The sequence below is a fragment of the Tenrec ecaudatus genome, chromosome 13 (genome assembly GCF_050624435.1).
Source record: "Tenrec ecaudatus isolate mTenEca1 chromosome 13, mTenEca1.hap1, whole genome shotgun sequence".
Lineage (NCBI taxonomy): Eukaryota > Metazoa > Chordata > Mammalia > Afrosoricida > Tenrecidae > Tenrec > Tenrec ecaudatus.
The window spans coordinates 7742160-7758879 of record NC_134542.1 but is presented as its reverse complement, the minus strand read 5'-3'; the positions used below and the strand labels follow the sequence as shown (position 1 = coordinate 7758879).

At 51.9% G+C, this 16720-nt stretch overlaps 1 protein-coding gene and 2 non-coding genes across 3 annotated transcripts; all 3 read right to left on the bottom strand.

The window, feature by feature from the left end:
• Nucleotides 1-736: 736 nt before the first annotated feature.
• On the bottom strand, nt 737-7731 carry NCL (nucleolin). Its single transcript, XM_075530088.1, has 14 exons — nt 7565-7731; nt 6526-6645; nt 5502-5964; nt 5113-5313; nt 4927-5013; nt 4609-4750; nt 3972-4096; nt 3581-3704; nt 2982-3115; nt 2544-2667; nt 2240-2373; nt 1827-1953; nt 1316-1548; nt 737-1060 (listed from the first exon to the last, which is right to left on the bottom strand). Exons 1-14 carry the CDS (start codon nt 7580-7582, stop codon nt 984-986), a joined length of 2109 nt encoding a protein of 702 aa, XP_075386203.1. The 5' UTR covers nt 7583-7731; the 3' UTR covers nt 737-983.
• Nucleotides 2067-2146, bottom strand: LOC142425185 (small nucleolar RNA SNORD20). Its single transcript, XR_012779542.1, has one exon. It is a non-coding gene; the product is annotated as a small nucleolar RNA SNORD20 (small nucleolar RNA).
• Nucleotides 4822-4892, bottom strand: LOC142425178 (small nucleolar RNA SNORD82). Its single transcript, XR_012779538.1, has one exon. It is a non-coding gene; the product is annotated as a small nucleolar RNA SNORD82 (small nucleolar RNA).
• Nucleotides 7732-16720: the final 8989 nt, after the last annotated feature.

Genomic DNA, 16720 nt, shown 5'->3' with positions numbered 1-16720 from the left:
ACAAAACCACGTGGGGCCGGGTAATACGTGACCTGTGTCTGCAGTCCCAGACAACCCAAAGGTCCCTGAATCTGGCACTCACGGAGCCCTACAAAACTGCAGGCCGCACCAGGAAGCTCGCCTTCGCATACTGAGCCCTCCAGCCCCCTCCCACCTCCAGCACGCTGCAGTTCTGGGAAGTGACTTATCCTTTTAAGGGTCAACATGACCAAATAAAAAAAGGGCAACGTTAGCTTCCACTAAGGCCAGAGTTTGGCTTGGCACTTGAACCAGTGCGGCTAAAAATCAGCAAGACAAAAAAAATTCATCAAGACATGCAAGGTTCTGAGATTTGCCTGCCTAGCTCTAACCCTGTGCACACGGTGAGCTCATGGCTTTCGCAAGTCTTGGGAGAGGTTATGAGAAGTGGGGATGGGGACATGCAGGCAGTGCTCACATCCAGGCCCACCGCAGCTCAGACTCCGTTCCAATAGGCCAAGTCCACCCAGGAGGTGCTGCTACTGTGCTTCTCAGGTCTCAACACATGGGGCACCAGACCCTGAGGCCTGCTGGCAAGTGATTGAATGCCAGGTCTTTCATGTCCAACTGCCCAGCCCTGCCAGCCATTGCAACCATGTGGAGGGTGGCCTTGGGTCCCACTATAGCAAGCAACACAGGCAGGTAGGGAGTCAGGCGGACTAGGGAGCCAGCACCCTTACCCATGTTGGTCTATCCAGGAGTAACAGTACAAAACTGGCACCAGAGCTTAGGACTTTTTAATCTGTCCCAAAGTCACTGAAGCAAAATCCCCCCCAACGCCAAAAAAACAAAAAACAAAAAACCTATCTGTAGGAAAAACACGGATTTATACATCGGCTGAAACGTCGTCTCCACAGGGCGCGCTCTACTCGGAATGTCCACCAAAGGCTCTGTCACGATCCGGTAACAGTAACACCCAGAGTCCTTTCTTTCAAACAGAAGCAGGAAAGACAGGGACGGAAGAGTTACTCAAACTTCGTCTTCTTTCCTTGTGGCTTATGGTCTCCTCCTCCTCCTCTGCCTCCCCGGAAGCCACCTCGCCCTGCAGGAAAGAGGGGAAAGGGTTCACCAAGAGCCCAGACTCAACATGAGCAGCCACCCCGTTTCCAAGGCTGTGCGGTAGCTTCGAGCTGAATTTACAATTGGCAGCTCAACACTTAACCCTTAACTCCACCAAGGAGGGCTCCTTGGCATCAGTAACGAATGGGCACAGCACTAAGGCCCCTCCCCTGTGCCCCACATGGTTCTAAACTTCACACACTGGCCAGTACCTGTGTTGCCACCCCCACACTCTCACCTCCAAAGCCTCCCCGGCCTCTGCCACCGAATCCACCGCGGCCGCCTCCTCTGCCATGGCCTCCTCTGCCTCCTCCAAACCCTCCTCTGCCGCCACCTCGTCCCCCGAAGCCACCTTCACCCTTGGGCTTGGCCCAATCCAAGGTCACTTTGTTGCCATCAATCTCGCCATCCTCCATGGCCTCCTTGGCTGCTTTAGCATCCTCCTCACTGTTGAAGTCCACGAAGCCGAACCTGCCCAAAGGAGGTCCCACCAGTTGAGAGCAAGCCCACACCACATGCCCACCTCTCTTCACACCTAGCACTGCTTCACCAAGATACCAGAAAGCAGCCACACTCACAGAAATGTCTCACAGGCAGCGGAACTGACCCCCACTGGCAGAAGGGAAGCTCACAGGGCTTGCCTGGGAATGTGGCTCTTCTTCTCGTGCGAATCCAACAGCTGCCACCAGTGGCAGAAAGGAGCTCATTGAGAAGAGCTGTGGTTGTCACTCTCCCCTGGGCCACCTTACCCTTTGGAGGAGCCCGTTTCCCGGTCAGTGACTATCCTGGCCCGAACAGAGCCGTCAAATGATTCCTTCAAGGTCTCCTCGGTGGTTTCTTCAGACAGCCCTTTGACAAACAGGGTCTTAGAAGGCTCTGGAAACAAAAACGCCGTTTTGTCAGTGGCCTTAAGGGACAGTGAGACTTGCCCCCCAGTGGTGGCAAGCCATCGAACCCACTAGCAGAGGACAGCCAAGTGAAGGCCATGTGTGGATCAGAACTTGACTATCTAGAGGAATTTTCTTGTGATTTCATCAGTTACTTCTCAGATAAGCAGTCATCATGTCCAGCACTGGTCACTCAGCAGCAAGCCAAAGCCCTCTCAATTTGGGAAGAAAGCCCCACTGGACAATTGCACCCACACCCATGTGAAGGAACTTACGGCTCCGGGCATTCGGGGATCCCCTGGCACCTTGCAACTCCAACCGGATTGCTCTGCCCTCGATTTCCCTTTTGTTACAAGAACTTAAAGCCTCTTTGGCATCTTCAAATGAAGCAAACTCTATGAATGCATACCTGAGGACAAACAGTCTGTGTTAATGACACCTGGTACATTCTCCCAGGACCATTTCGTCAACCAAGCAGCTGAAACAACTCCGTTTGCAAACCCCGCTCTATCCCACTGAAGCCCACAGAAGAACCTTTCCTGCAGCCTGTAACTGGCAACAGGAGCAGCGTGACCTCACCCTTTTGATTTGCCGTTCTGGTTCTGGGGCACCTTGATAGCAGTTGCCTTCTCAAACACCTCCTGCAGTGTCTCTTCTGTTGCGTTGTAGGACAGGTTGCTTAAAACAAGGGTTTTTGATTCACCTACAGAGAGATGGCATATACTTGATTTTTAAGCTCTCCAACAGCGGTGAATCATCGCATTTTTGCTCAACAAACCCAGGCCCCAGCGGCGCACCCCACACTTCCTTTCCTTCGGCCACTTGGCGGCACAGCTCCAGCAAACCTGCCTCACACCTACCTGTCTGTGTCCAACCATGGGCCTAGAGGAAGCTAAATTTCTCTACCGTGTCTCAATGCAAAATGCATTCCCAGGGCCCCTAGTTGAGACAGCACCCTCCCCCTTCATCTGACCCAATGGTCCACGCGGAAGAGACTCCAAGTGCTGGTCTTCCCACCTCGATGGTCCTGGTTTTGGCCCTTCTCCCCAGTGTAGTACAGTGAGATGGACCGCCCGTCGATCTCCGTCCCCTGCTTCTCCTCAAGGGTTTTCTCAGCATCAGCTTCTGTCTTAAACTCGAGATAGGCAATCCTGCAGGGAGAGAATGACAATGAACACTGAGAAATGTTCCCATCTTCTCTTAAACTTTGTACCCCAAGAAAATGTGATACCTGTACAACTTTTAATATGACTAAATCCTTAGATCATGTGAATTGTGTCTTTAATAAAGCTGCTAAAAATGGGAACACACAGGTCCCATCACATTCTATCTAAACCCTCTCACAGGACTTTGAATGCCACGGTCACCCATTTCTTACTGACCCCACGGTGTATTCACCTCACTGGTGAAATCACTGGTATTATCAGAGCGACGCACTATCTAGTGCTTGCTTACACGTCAGCCGTTCGCTTAACTCTCCAATTAAGCCCACCACCCACTTTCTGGACAGGAAATTGAGGCACAGGTTAAGTGTAACTGTGCAGTCACACTAGGGTACTGTGCACGGCCTCGTCTTGTCAAGGGAGTGCAAACTTGAGCCCCCAGCACAAGCATACCCTTTACTCTTCCCATCTTTGCTGACTAATCTGATCTCCACGGCATCTTCAAAGACTTCCTTTAATTCATCCTGAGTGACTCGATAAGGCAAATTTTTGGCCAACAGTGTCCTGGCATCTCGATCTGGATTAAAGAGAAAAATGTGTCAGGAAAATAGATCTCCCCATCTGAAAATTACTTAAGATGGAAATAAGTATGAGGTGTAAGTAACAGGACACTTGGGTCATGCTCTAAATACAGAGGGCTTTCCAAAGATTTGGGAGGAATAATCTTTTCTTTCCATGTCTTTTGCATGGCCCCGGATCTGTTAACGCGCTGTCCTCTAGCATCATGATGGCGGCACACCTGTCTGCACAGGCACACCTGTCTGCACACACTTTACACACCTACCTTTCTTATGGTCCTTTCCCTTTGGTCTCTCTAGTTTAATCTCATTGCCAAAAACTTTTAAGCCAGTGAGTTCCAAAGCTTTTTCCAGATCATCAGCAGATTCAAAATCCACATAGCCAAACTTCCTTTAAAGATGAAAAGGGATCAGAAGTTAAGGAAAAATTAAGAACCACACCCACCCGCTCGGGCCCCAGCAACACTAACATGATCAATTGATCACTGGGCAGCCAAAGGACCAGTGACGGCGCTCACAATACAATCAATGCTCTGCAAGCTGCCAGCTCAGACCCAGTGCAGGCTCACAGCCAGTGGCCTCTGGGTAGAATAAATAACGTGCTTGAGGAGGCCAGCAGGGAAGAATCTGGTCTGGCTTTAAACACTCACTAGAGTCTGGCCAGAGCCTTGGCGGTGCAGTGGACCATGTACTGAGCTGCTAACCAAATGGCCACCATCAGATCAGTGCACGGTGGCCCTATGGGGTCCCGAGACAACCACTGGACGGACAGCAGTGGGCTTGGTGGTTGTCACTAAGCCTTCACATGGCAGCGCCGGTGCAGCTCTACAGCTTTAGCATTTCCAAGAACAAAGTAAGACCTCAACCTTTCATGTTTGGGAGCTGGGGGCAAGTGTTACTTACCTAGTCGTACCAATTCTAACATCCATCACAGTAAGATCGTTCTTAGCAAAAAGTTCACTGAGAGCAGTTTTTAATTCAGGAGCAGATTTATTGCAGTTCAGATTTCCAATGAAGAGGTTGAAGGCTGTAGTTGGCTCTACGGCTGTACAAGAAAGGACCAGAAATCAATCTCACAGTGAAGCAGAAATGCACACCCCAACATTTCTACACCCAGCACATCAGCTGATCATAAAGTCACATCAAGATGATCAGTATTAAGTCCCTTGTGGTTCATCATTTGTGCTTTATGCCCCACCCCTTCCAAACCCTGCACATTACCTTCCACCTTCTGTTTCTTGGCTTCGGGGGCAGATTTCTGCTTGGCCATCTCCTTCTTCCGTTTCCCAGACATTTCTTTGACAGGTTCTGGGCCAGAGAGGAACAGAGGTGTTACCAGTGACAACTCATGTTCAAAGATTCCTTTATAACCAACCAGTGAAGGCCTGCAGAAGCCATTCTAATTACCTTCCTCTTCTTCCTCTTCATCATCTTCCTCCTCGTCCTCATCCTCCTCGTCATCCTCTTCTTCATCGTCCTCATCATCTTCATCCTCCTCATCGTCGTCGTCGTCGTCCTCCTCCACATTCTTGGCTTTTACAGGGACTGCCTTGGCCGGCGCTTTCTTGCCTTTGGCTGGTACGACCTCCATAGCCTCCTCCTCTGAGTCTGAACAAAGAGCCACACACTCAAATCTCAGACCAACATCAGGGACCCCACAGTGCCAACAAGCAGCCTTGAAGGTGAGACCCTGTTTAGAGCACCTGACATATTGAGGACATCATTCAGTCCAACAACCCAGAGCAAGCACAGCCATACGCAGAACCCAACTGCTCAGGAACTAGGTAACAGCTTACCATCATCCTCGTCGTCGTCGTCATCTTCTTCATCCTCCTCATCATCCTCATCATCTTCCTCCTCATCCTCGGAGGCGGGGGCGACAGCTGACTTCATCACGGCAGGCTCAAACTCTTCTTCTTCATCGTCATCATCTTCACTGTCATCCTCCTCCTCCTCCTCGCTCTCTTCCTTCTTGGCATTCTTGCCGTTCTTCACCCCCTTTGCTGGGGGAACAGCTCCCTTCTTCCCAGAGGTGGCCACCATGGCTTTGCCCGGGGTGGCGCCCTTCTTGCCAGGTGTCACGACTGCTTTGGCTGGTGCTGCTGCCTTCTTGGCTGGTGTGGCGGCTGCCTTCTTGCCAGGAGTGAGCGCTGCTTTCTTGGCTGGGGTAGCAACTACCCCCTTTTTTGTTGGGGAAGCCATCATCTTCTTTGCCGGCACGGCGGCGTTTTTCTTGCCTTTTTTCTGAGGAATGATAACCTGAAGGATACAAGTCGTGCAGCATCATCTCTGGTTCAAGACCACACACACGAAGACAATATGTAAAGGACCCTTATATTCTTCAATGAAGTCACAGCCCTTCTCTAATTCAGATAAACTACCCAAATGTAAGGAACCCGTCTGAAAACTTAAAAAGCAACAAGCTAGTTCTGTGCACCCATACCTTGCCTTAACCCAAAGGACTAGGCCTGCTTAGAAGCTGTCTTGCACCACATGAAATTCTGACTGTCCAGAACACTCCATCAAGATTGTATGAGCGGGCCCTCAGGCAAGTTTTAAAGCCTTAATTTCCTTTTCTGAGACCGCCACTATACATGCTGTTTTATGGATGAAATAAACTGACAAACGTAATGATCTTATCACACTCATCAAGGCACAGGGCTCATAAAAGAGTGCCGGCTCTGTTAACTCCGGCTGCACACTCCTGACGCCCAAAGTACCTGGGAATGCCAAGAATGAGCTTGTTAGCTGCACCTCGACCCTACCTTTCCCCAAGGGGCACCACCTGTGGGGTTCTGCTTTAAACGACCTAAAACATACCTCCTCTTCTCCACTGCTTTCTTCTTCATCGTCGTCTGACATGTCCTCATCCTCGCTGTCATCTTCTACCTCCTTGGGAGGAGGTGCCATCTTCTTGGGATCACCTTGATTTTTATGGGCCTAAAATAGAAGCAGGTATTATTAGCAACATCACATTGTTACATTTCCACCTGCATTTCAATTCCAGGGTGGCTTCCTTCCCCAGAATCTAGTTTTCAGGCAATTAGGAAGTAAAAGCACCCTGAAATGCAGTTCAGGGGAGGATTCGACCCACCACCCAGTTTGAGAACATTGACACCTCCTCCTGAGAATTTGCAAATAGTTTCTTGCACTCAGATGCAAATTCATAAGCCTTCTTCATCCAGCTCGAGCTCCTCAAAAAAAAAATAACCTTCTGGTAAAATACTAACATCATCTTCCACCAAACTGCTCTGAATGCAAATTAACGACTAGCCTCCTTGTGGCCTTCGCATTCGGTGTTACTTTCTAACTCTGACCCGCGTGGGCCACGTGGGCCTGCCGATAGGTCACCACGTGCGCGCAGAAAACACGAGGCGCCACCTCCTTCCGGGGCGCACCACGTGCCTGCGGGCCGGGGCGATCCAGAGCGCGCCGGGCCTCCGGGCACCTCGGCGGCGCAGGTCCGCGCTCCCGGGCCAGGAGACACGCGGCGCGGCCCACGTGGCGAGCCGTGCGCCGGGGCACGTGCGCCGGGAGGCGGGGCCAGCCGGCGCGCACGGCGAGGTCCCACCTCGGCCTTCCGTCCCGGGGCCCCGCGCCCCCTCCCCGCGCCCGGCCCCGCGATCCCTCCCCGCCGCTTCCTCCGCCTTGCGCACCTGCCGGCGCTTTTCACTTCGCCATCACGCGGCCAAACCGCGCGAGAAGCGCCGCTAGTCGCGCGAGACTTCCCCCAAGCCCGGGGAAGCTCGCACGCGCCCGGGACGGCGCGCAGGCCAGGCCTTCCTCCTCGCGGCGCCGCGCGCGCGCTCCTCAGGAAGCAGGCCCCGACGCCCGTCCTTGCGTGGGCAAGGCGGCTTACCTTGGCGAGCTTCACCATGATGGCGGCTTGGAACGAAGGTAATGCGAGTGGCGCAGATGAGTCTGTAGGAACTCAAGCGACGTCGATGGCGGCCGCAGTGCTGAAGAGCCCGGAGCGCGCACTCTTGGCTGCCCGCTAGAGCTCGAGACTGAGGCGAAAGACTGAGCCTGCCCAGTAATCGCCTCTCGAAAGGCGACGCGTGCGCCCTCGTGACCCCGCTTCAACCAATCAGAGCGCACGCCCATCCCACGAGCCAATCGCGAGCCTCTCCCCGTGAACGGCGGGGGCGGGGCGGGGCGGCCAGCAAAGGGGCGGGGCTGGGAGAGGGGGGCCCTGGGGGCGGGCTCGCTTTGTGCGAGGCCAGCGCTGATTGGGTCTTGGACGCGCGGTCCCGCGAGCCCCCGCGCTGCCCGCGCTCGTGGCGCCTGCGCCGTAAGGTGGGCGCTGGTGGCGTCGGTGGGCCCGGCCCCGAGTGCGGCGCGGGCCCGGGGGCCGCGGTTTTCTCCTCAGCCCCGCTGCGCAGGTGGCCTCCGGGGCTCTTCGTTGCCCCGTGCCCCGTGCGCGGCGCCCCTGGAGACGATTTCGCCCCCCTTCCCTGGTGAGGCCCCCGCAAGTTGAGAGACCAGCGGGATCTCGCCGTCCCTTTCCCAGCTCACTCCAGTCCGTTCGCGGACCGGGGCTCAGAAACGGGCCCTTTGGGCTCGGGCAGTGCCCGCCCGGGCGCTGGGCGCGAAGCTGCCTCCCGGGCGCCGCTAATCCGGAGGCTTGCCTGGCCGACTCGCTCATCAGCCATCTCATTACCGCTCACGGGCGCCACGTGCCGTAGGTAGTTCCCTCCTCGTGGGGTCACACGCCTCACTTTCCCCAAAGTTTTGTAAGGGGGTCGGGAGAGAAAGCCGCGACCGCAGACCGCTGGCACGGGCCCTCCTTGTTAGGCGGGACTACTGCCCGCACCTTGGCGGCCCCGTATGGGTCCGAATAGAAGAGAACTGTGTGCCGGGGGACTTCTCAGGCGTCCATCACCACGCCTTTGCCAGGGTCGCCCACCTTTCCGTTAGCACCCCGCAGAAACACCTCCACGCCTGTAATCTGAGTGCCTTGAACGGACTCAGTGATCCCACACGCTCTCTGAAGGAGATTACCAGGCCTTTCTCCCCAGGTCCCTCCAGGTAAACTTGAACTTCCATTGAGATGTTAGGAATGCAGGCAAGTGACCGAATGGCCTGGAGCCAAAGGAAAGGCTCACGCCTTGCTGGAGACCCAGAAAATTGCCCCGTGATTTCCCCAGTTGATCGAGTTATTTTGTGGATGGGACTTAATGGACAATGACCAATGGCTTCCGTTTGGAGTCTGCCCAGGGATTGCCCTGGGCATCAGGTACTAAGCTCCTCTTGAACAGGGGTTGTGATGGCTCATTGCAGGGTCAGTGGAAGTACTGTCCGGAACTGTACACAGAAAAAATGAATTAAACTGGTGTACTTTTTTGTTATGTATTGATAAAGACTTTATGACAATAAAATTAAGTGGAAAGATTCTCCCTCTTGGTATGCTAATTCCAGAAGTTAGTCCTCCCCCCCCCCCCCGCATTTTAATGAGGGCCCTTGGGGATTCTTGAGTGCAATCAAGTTATTTTGCAATTCTTTCTGGAAAGCTCCTGAGACCCAAAGGCAAGGAAGCCCTGTAGGGACTGGGACCAGGTGTGCATCCTGGGCGCTGATTATCTATGAAGGTCACATCTTGGACCTCAGGGGAGAGTGTAAGTGGGACCCTCACGGGTGACCTGGCCGAAAGATGGTAAGAACTGAGGCGAAGTAGAAGACCCTCCTCAGTGTTTCCAACCGTGTTGACACCGAATGCTGGGCCCTTAGGGAAGAGGTTGCACAGACTAACAGTGGGCAGGGCCCAGTGGCCAGCTCCTTGTCGCGAGGTCAGCGGTCCAAAACTACCAGCTGTTCTGCTGGAGAAAGATGAAGCTTTCTACTGCCATCAAGATGTTCAGAAACTCAAATGGGCAGCTCTGCTCTGTCCTGTAGGGTGGCCAAGAGGATCCAGTGCCTGTGAGCTCTCATTTCCCGCTTAGGAGGGCTCTTAGTCACTCAGGTCTGTGTGTAAACTCCCCCTCTGCCCCCATTCCCCTCAGCCTCCCATTTGACAGGGTTGTGTTGTCAGTCAAGTCATTGGACCCAAGCACAATGGAATAAGATGTGCATCCCCATGACCTGGACCCAGCATAGACCCCCCCCAGCTACAAGGGCCGCCCTGCAACTCACTATGGTACCACCGTGAGTGAGTCCTCTTAATCACCACCTACAGGAGCCCTGGTGGCTTTCGGTTACGAGTTGGTCCCTGTGTTAGGCCAGGCTAGAGAAACAAGTCCAGTGACCCTCCTGTAAGAAAGAGCTTTATGTCAAGAAGCTTTAGCTATCAGGAAAACATCCCAGCCCAATCCAACTAAGTCCGTAATTCCCTCTTCAGACTCACGCAGTCACACGCAATGATGCAGAATGATCACAGGCTGGTGGGTGCAAAGTCTCGTGGATCCCATGGCGGTGGATGCCACCTCCAGGGCTCTGGCAAGGTCTCAGAGTAGCTGTCAGCAGGAAGGTGAAGGCAGTGCAAAGGATGGGGAGGTTCCCAGGTCCCTCCTTATGAGAAGGCCATGCCCACAAGGAGACACCATCAGGCTGTGACCTGATTGACAGGTTGAATACCATCCCTACACTCTTATCTTCAAGTTGAAATGAAATCATGTAACTAAAGTCAGCAGTTTGACACCACCAGCAGCAGCTGTGCAGGAGAACGAGGCTTTCTGCTCCAAGGAGTCCGTCTCAGAAACCCACAATGGTAGTCTTCCCTGCACTGTAGGATCACTAAGTCGGAACCCATTCAATGACAACTGGCGAGAAGTTTGAATCAGCACCTGATAGTGCCTGGCACACAAAACTGTTAAGAATTGTTTGTTTAATACAGGTCGTCCCATAGTTACAATGGCGTTCTGCTCAGAGAACTTCTCTGACAGAAGTCAGTTCTGACATAAGCTGAATACTCCTCCCCTCCCATTAGTATTGGCCTTGTATTATCAGTTATGTTTATAAGCCCGATCTTTATATGTGGTTGGGGCTTACATTACACCTGAGAACAATGCTATTAGCAAAATACATGCGTTGCAGCATTTTATGGAGTGCATCCCAGTAACAATAAGCTGTAACAAATCATAAAAAAGAGCTGACCAGTGCTAAGTACAGGCTGTCATGGCTTGCCTGGGTCTTAAGTCAGGGACCAGTATTCAGGTAGGATGCACAGCAGAGGGAGCCAGTATAGCTTAGGGTCCCAGTGTGTGCTTTGAGTCCCACAGCCCAACGTAGAACATACATGAGTACTTAGTACTTACATATTTAAAAAGAACAAAAGCTAGTACCATTGCTTTGGGAGTGGGCACAAAAACTTCGACTCACAGTGACCCGATAGGACCAAGGAAAACTGCTGTGAATTCCCAGGACCGTAACTACAGGAGTAGAAAGCTTCATCACCCTCCCCGGAGGCAGCTAGTGGTTTTGAACTGCTAACCTTTCTTTAAAAAAAATGAAATTATTCTATTGGGGACTGGTACAGCTCTTATCACAATCCATTACACCCATCCATCGTGTCAAGCACCTTTGTACATAGGTTGCCATCATCATTTTCAAAACATTTTCTTTCTGCTTGAGCCCTTGGGAACTGCTAACCTTTCTTTTAGCCAATGCATAACCCTCTGTGCCATTAGGGCTCTTTTTAGGGGGAAAAGGAGACCCCAAATTCAAATATAATTTAGACCCATTTATTACCATAAGTCTTCGAAGAAAGACAAAGCATCCGACAAAGCTGTCCTGGTGTCCAAGAATTCCCAGCTGCACAGCCACGTAAATGGGACATGGAGAAGAATGGAAACTGTCACAAAACCATGTCACATTCATCAGAGCTGCAGACAGGTGGGAAAGGGCCAGAATTGGGATAAGTATGTGATTCCCAACAAGAGACATGTATAAGGTTGGTCCAGGGCCCTCTGACCTAGACAGATAGGGTAGGACTCATGACTCAGTGACCCTAGCACCCCATTTCCACCAAGGGCACACACAGGTACGTCCACGTTCAAACACACTCTGCCTCAGAGCCGAGCTTGTCACTCATCACTAGGAAGAACTCACTGCCATTCCTCAGATTCTGACTGCTAGTCACTGGGTAGCACAGGGCAGAACTGTCCATGTATCCTGACAGCAGAAAGCCCGTCGTTCTCCCGCAGAGTGCCTGGTGGTTTGAACTGCCGACCCTGCAGTTGGCAGCCCATGTTAAAACTCACTACCACAGCGGGGCTCCTCAGAGATACCCACGAACCTAGCCTCAGCATTTCCACTCTAAGTCATCATGAAGTTGATTCCGATCAGATCTTCAAAGACTGTGACTGAAAGTAGATCTCCAGGCCCTTGTTCCCAGGCACCTTTGGGGAGATTTCAGCTGCCCCAAATCCAGTCAGCAGCCAAGCGCTGACTTTGCAGGGCCCAGGGGCTCCAGAGCACTTAACACAGTAACACCTGCAAAAGCCAGAAGGAACATGCAGTTATTTCCCACTAATAGCTATAGACCACCCAAAGCCAAACTCAACTGCCATCGAGTGGATTCCAGCTCCTAGCCACCCTGTAGGACGGGGTAGAACTGTCCCTGTGAGTTTCTGAGACTGTGGTTTCCAACTGCTGTAGGAAAGGGAACAAAAAAAGTAAGAAAAGTGAACCCTGCCAAAGGCTGGAAAACTTGGAAGACCTTGAATGACATGGCAGTTCCATTGAATTCCGCTGCTAGGTGCCAAGTACACGCTTTCATTTTCAAAACGACCTCGCTACAAAAGTGTGGGCATCATCAATGCCCTGGGGACCAGTAGTCAAGAAATCAAACTGTGTGTCGCTGGGGACATCCCTGACAAAAGACCTTTTACAAAGCTTCAAAAGTGGAGATGTTGCTACGGTAACAAAGACGCATGTGACCCAAGCCATGGCCTTTTCAGACCCCTCCCGTGTCGGGAAAGCTGGACACTCCATGAGAGCACTGAAGCATGGATGTCCTTGAAATGAGAAGTTGGCGGAGAACTTTTTTTTTTAATCATTGTAAAAAAAAAAAAGAAGTTGGGGAAAGTGGGAAGATACCATTATATTTTAATTCATTTTTTTCTACACTTAAAAAAACCCCTCATATTATACTTACCCTTAAATAATACATTATTTAACAGAATTTTTAAATATTATATGCCATCTATGTAAAAAAATGTTCTGAAACCGACTGTGGTAGCAATTTACAATACTGCTTTAATGTGATTGATGGAATGCTATGATATATGTAAGAGCTCCCAATAAAATTTTTGTAATCATTGTATTGGGGACGCATACAACTCCCATCACAATCCATACATCCATCCATCGTGTCAAGCACATTTGTACATTTGTTGCCATCACCATTTTCAAAACATTTTCTTTCTACTTGAGCCCTTGGTATCAGCTCATTTTCCCCCTCCCCACCCTCCCTCACGAACCCTTGATAATTTTTTTGTCATGTCTTAAACCGACTGCTGTCTCCCTTCATCCGCTTTTCTGTTGTCCATCCCCCCAGGAGGGGGTTATATGTCGATTGTGGTGATGGGTCCCCTTCCTCCACCCAGCTGATAAAGAAGATTAACTAAACCGTGGGCAGCCAGAAGAATGGACGGATCTGTCTTGGGAGAAGTACAGCCGGAATGTGCCCCAGAAGTAAAGATGGCACCTCAGGTACTTGGGGCTTGTTGTCCGGAGGGTCCGGCCCTTAGACAGGACATCATGCTCTTCCTTTAAGTAGAGGGGTCAGTGAAACAGAAAGCCTCTAGGAGAGGGAGGGACCCAGTGGCCCCAGCAACGGCTCCATGGGAACAATTGTGGGGCTGGCACAGGACCCTGGCATGGGGCCACACCTGACCTCCTCTGACGACACAAGGGAGAAGGGCACTCCAACTCCGCATCTGCCCCAGGCTGATTCCCAGGAGGCCTGCCCCAGGCTGATTCCCAGGAGGCAGAGGGCAGACAGGCCTCTAGCCCTCCAACTTGACCCTGTTCTGATCCAAACCAAACTCCCCACGACACTCTACTTCTCTGCCCGGTCCCAGAATCCCTCAGTGGCCACACAGAAGATTCCGGAGGCTTATTTGTGAAGCTAAAATTCTACAAGTCAAGACCAGAAAGTATTATGGGATAGAGTTCTTTTGTCCACAGCACTGTCTCTTCTCAGACAGGCCAGCAGGCTGGCCCGCACTCTCTCTAGTCCTTGGGCGCCAGATTCTTACACAGGAAAGTATTACAAAGCTCCTTGAACTGTGACGCATGCCCAGAGGGCACCCCTACCCGTCCCCCACCAAGCTGGCCTCCTGCCTGAAGGCGCTGGGGTTTACTCTCTCTGTGGGCGGAGAAGCCTGCTGCCCTGTCTCAGTCTGCTGCTGCCTGCCACTACTCACACAGGGATCTTACACATCTCCTCGGCATCTGACTCTGGCTCTGTGGAGATAGCCTCGGAATATCCTCGGAATATCCTACAGCCGCCCTCTTGCTCTGCTTGCTTAATCCCTTATCTCCCCAAAGAGATGGGCTCAGCATGCAGTCCACACTCATCCTGCCCCGCCCACACGACAGAGCACACCTTCCCAAACGGGATGATTACTGTAATCACAGGTAGACAAGTTAGGCTTTACTGATTTTTTTTGTTTTTGTTTTTTTGGCGAGAACGAGGGTAATTCAAGGCATAGCAGATTATCATGAGGTCCAAGAAGGATATTTATTTTTCTTAGGGCACCTGAAACCCACTGCCATTGGGTCAATTCCGACTCCACAGTGATGCTACATGGGGTCTCCAAGGCTGTGCATCTGTACAGCACCAGGCAGCCTCATCGCCCTCAGGCCAGCAAGTGGGTTTGAACCACGGTCTTGTAGTTAGTCATCCTCCTCTGCCCTCCAGCAGCAGTGCCAGGGTTCCTTGAGGGCACACAACAAACCCTGAATAGGTGTTATTGTTGATTGATTTGAATAGCAAGGGAGAAAATAACTTTTCCGTTTTCTGTAGAGAGCGTGTGTGTATGCGCGTGTGTGTGCGTGTCCTACATCTGTATTTCCATCCGCCGTGGAGGGTCTCTGTGTAAGTGGGATGACATAGGTGGGTTGTTTCCCGTGGGGTGCGTGTGCACGTGTCCATGTGACAGGCACGGCACAGGTGTGTAAAGGAAGCTTGATTCCGTGACACAGGCTGAGCTCGAGGCAAGTGAGGGGCACCCAGGAGGTGGGGACTCCCGCTCATGGTGACCCACACGTATCAGAGGAGAACTAGGCTCCACGGGCTGGTTTTGGAAAGCAGATCACCAGACCTTTCTTCTGCGTGGCTCTCGGTGGATTTGAACTGCCAGCTCTGCAGTTACCAGCTAAACGTTAAGGGCTGTGACATTTCACATTCCACAGATGCTTTCCCAGGTGCAGTCACTGGAGGGAGTTCCTGGTGGTATGTGCTGCCCCCTAACTCCTGACTTTGAGATCGCCCCATGCTTTTAGGCAGACGGGTACTGGGGGTTGGGGTGGGGTGGCATGATGTCATCAATCTAGTTCTTTCCTTGATTTTCACAATGGGAAGTTCAACTAGCCTCTGACACCAGCTTAGAAGTGCCAGGCGTACTGCATTAAGGGCCAGTGGCCACTTCTTCAGACCCACGGTAAGCACCATGGGCACTTCTGAACCAAATCCCAGTGGCTCACAATGGGTCTCACACTGTGGAGCTATCCAGACAGCCCACCAGGCGGTCTGCCAGCCCTCCAGACCAGTCCACTGGGACCTGAAGGCTCCCTGTTGGAATGTCTCAGGCAGGCTCTGTCTTTAGCTGGATTTCCTAGAGAAGCAAAATCAGTAACAGGGATGGATGGATGGATAGATAGATAGACAGACAGACAGACAGACACACATCCCAAGCTCAGCAGGTTAAGCCTGTGTGACTGGGTAGGCAAATGAATCCAAGGCAGCCCACATGGCAGGCCACTGATGGCCCCTGAGATTGGCAGGTAAGATGAGAGGCCAAGAACCAGGTAGGAGTAGTTACATTATCTCCTGTCGACTTAGGAATGGACGGAGGCTATCCTCTCAATCAGGTTGCAGCTTGATGACCTCATTTGGAGGTGAGAAGAACAGAATTAGTTCGCTGGAGACGGGGCACAGACACTCCCTGTTAGATATTCCTGCTGACAAGACACATGGAGCTACGCTAGAGCCCTGGAGCTGGAGGAGCCACGTGAAGACCCCTGACAGTGCTGACTGGATCCGTAAGACTTCCCACCCACTGGCCTTTGATCTTCCTGCACTTGGTGTCATTGCATGTTTTGCGTGAGTCTGAAGAGGAATTTACGGATTGATATGGGACATACGGACTAATATCAGACTCCTGGACTGGCCTGGGATATTTTCTCAATTTATACAATTTCTCTTTTATATGAAGTCCTTTCTTAAATAAATATGAATGTCTCTGGATTTGTTTCTCTAGTCAACCCAGACTAACACACGGGTGCAGGTTCCAGACCCAGCAAACAAGCTCTCCCACAGTGTCCTTTCATCTAGGAAGAAGGCCACACCCCAAGGAAACATCCTTTCAGTGGCATCAGGGCTGTGACTTGATCAGGGGGCTTCACTCCCAACGAATCCTACAACCGTTCGGCTGTTCACAGCAGATCCCCTTACAGTGGGGTTAGCCACACCATGGGGGGGTTACTGGGCCTTAACTGCCAAACCACTGAGAATCCTGACCCAACCAAACTGATACAAAACCTATCACAGGTTCCTGCCAATAAAAGACCAACCACACCAGGTATTTCCAACAGAGGGAATTTAATGCAGGAAAAATCACAAGAAGATGAAAGACTACAGAAGGAGCCTGCTGTCTGTCACCTTCAAGTCTGGCTACTCCAGTCTTGTCCCCTAGGGGGTGGGACTGCTGTCAGGGAAATGGCCCCAAGTAGAGACCTGGGAGGTGGGGTGTCTCCTTTAGGCTCCCCACCTTCTCCTGAGCTCCAGAACTCCCTACCAGAGTCTGCTAGTAGCCTGCAGGCGCGTTTGCTGCAATGCAGGCCAAGCAGGGAG

Bases quoted from the DNA above. Each gene is read 5' to 3' on its own strand.
- NCL (XM_075530088.1), bottom strand. The intron at 5,965-6,525 runs GTATGTTTTAGG...TGTATCCTTCAG, and splicing joins AAAGCAGTGGAGAAGAGGAG to GTTATCATTCCTCAGAAAAA. The intron at 1,549-1,826 runs GTAAGGTGGCCC...TCCTTTGGGCAG, and splicing joins GAAACGGGCTCCTCCAAAGG to GTTCGGCTTCGTGGACTTCA.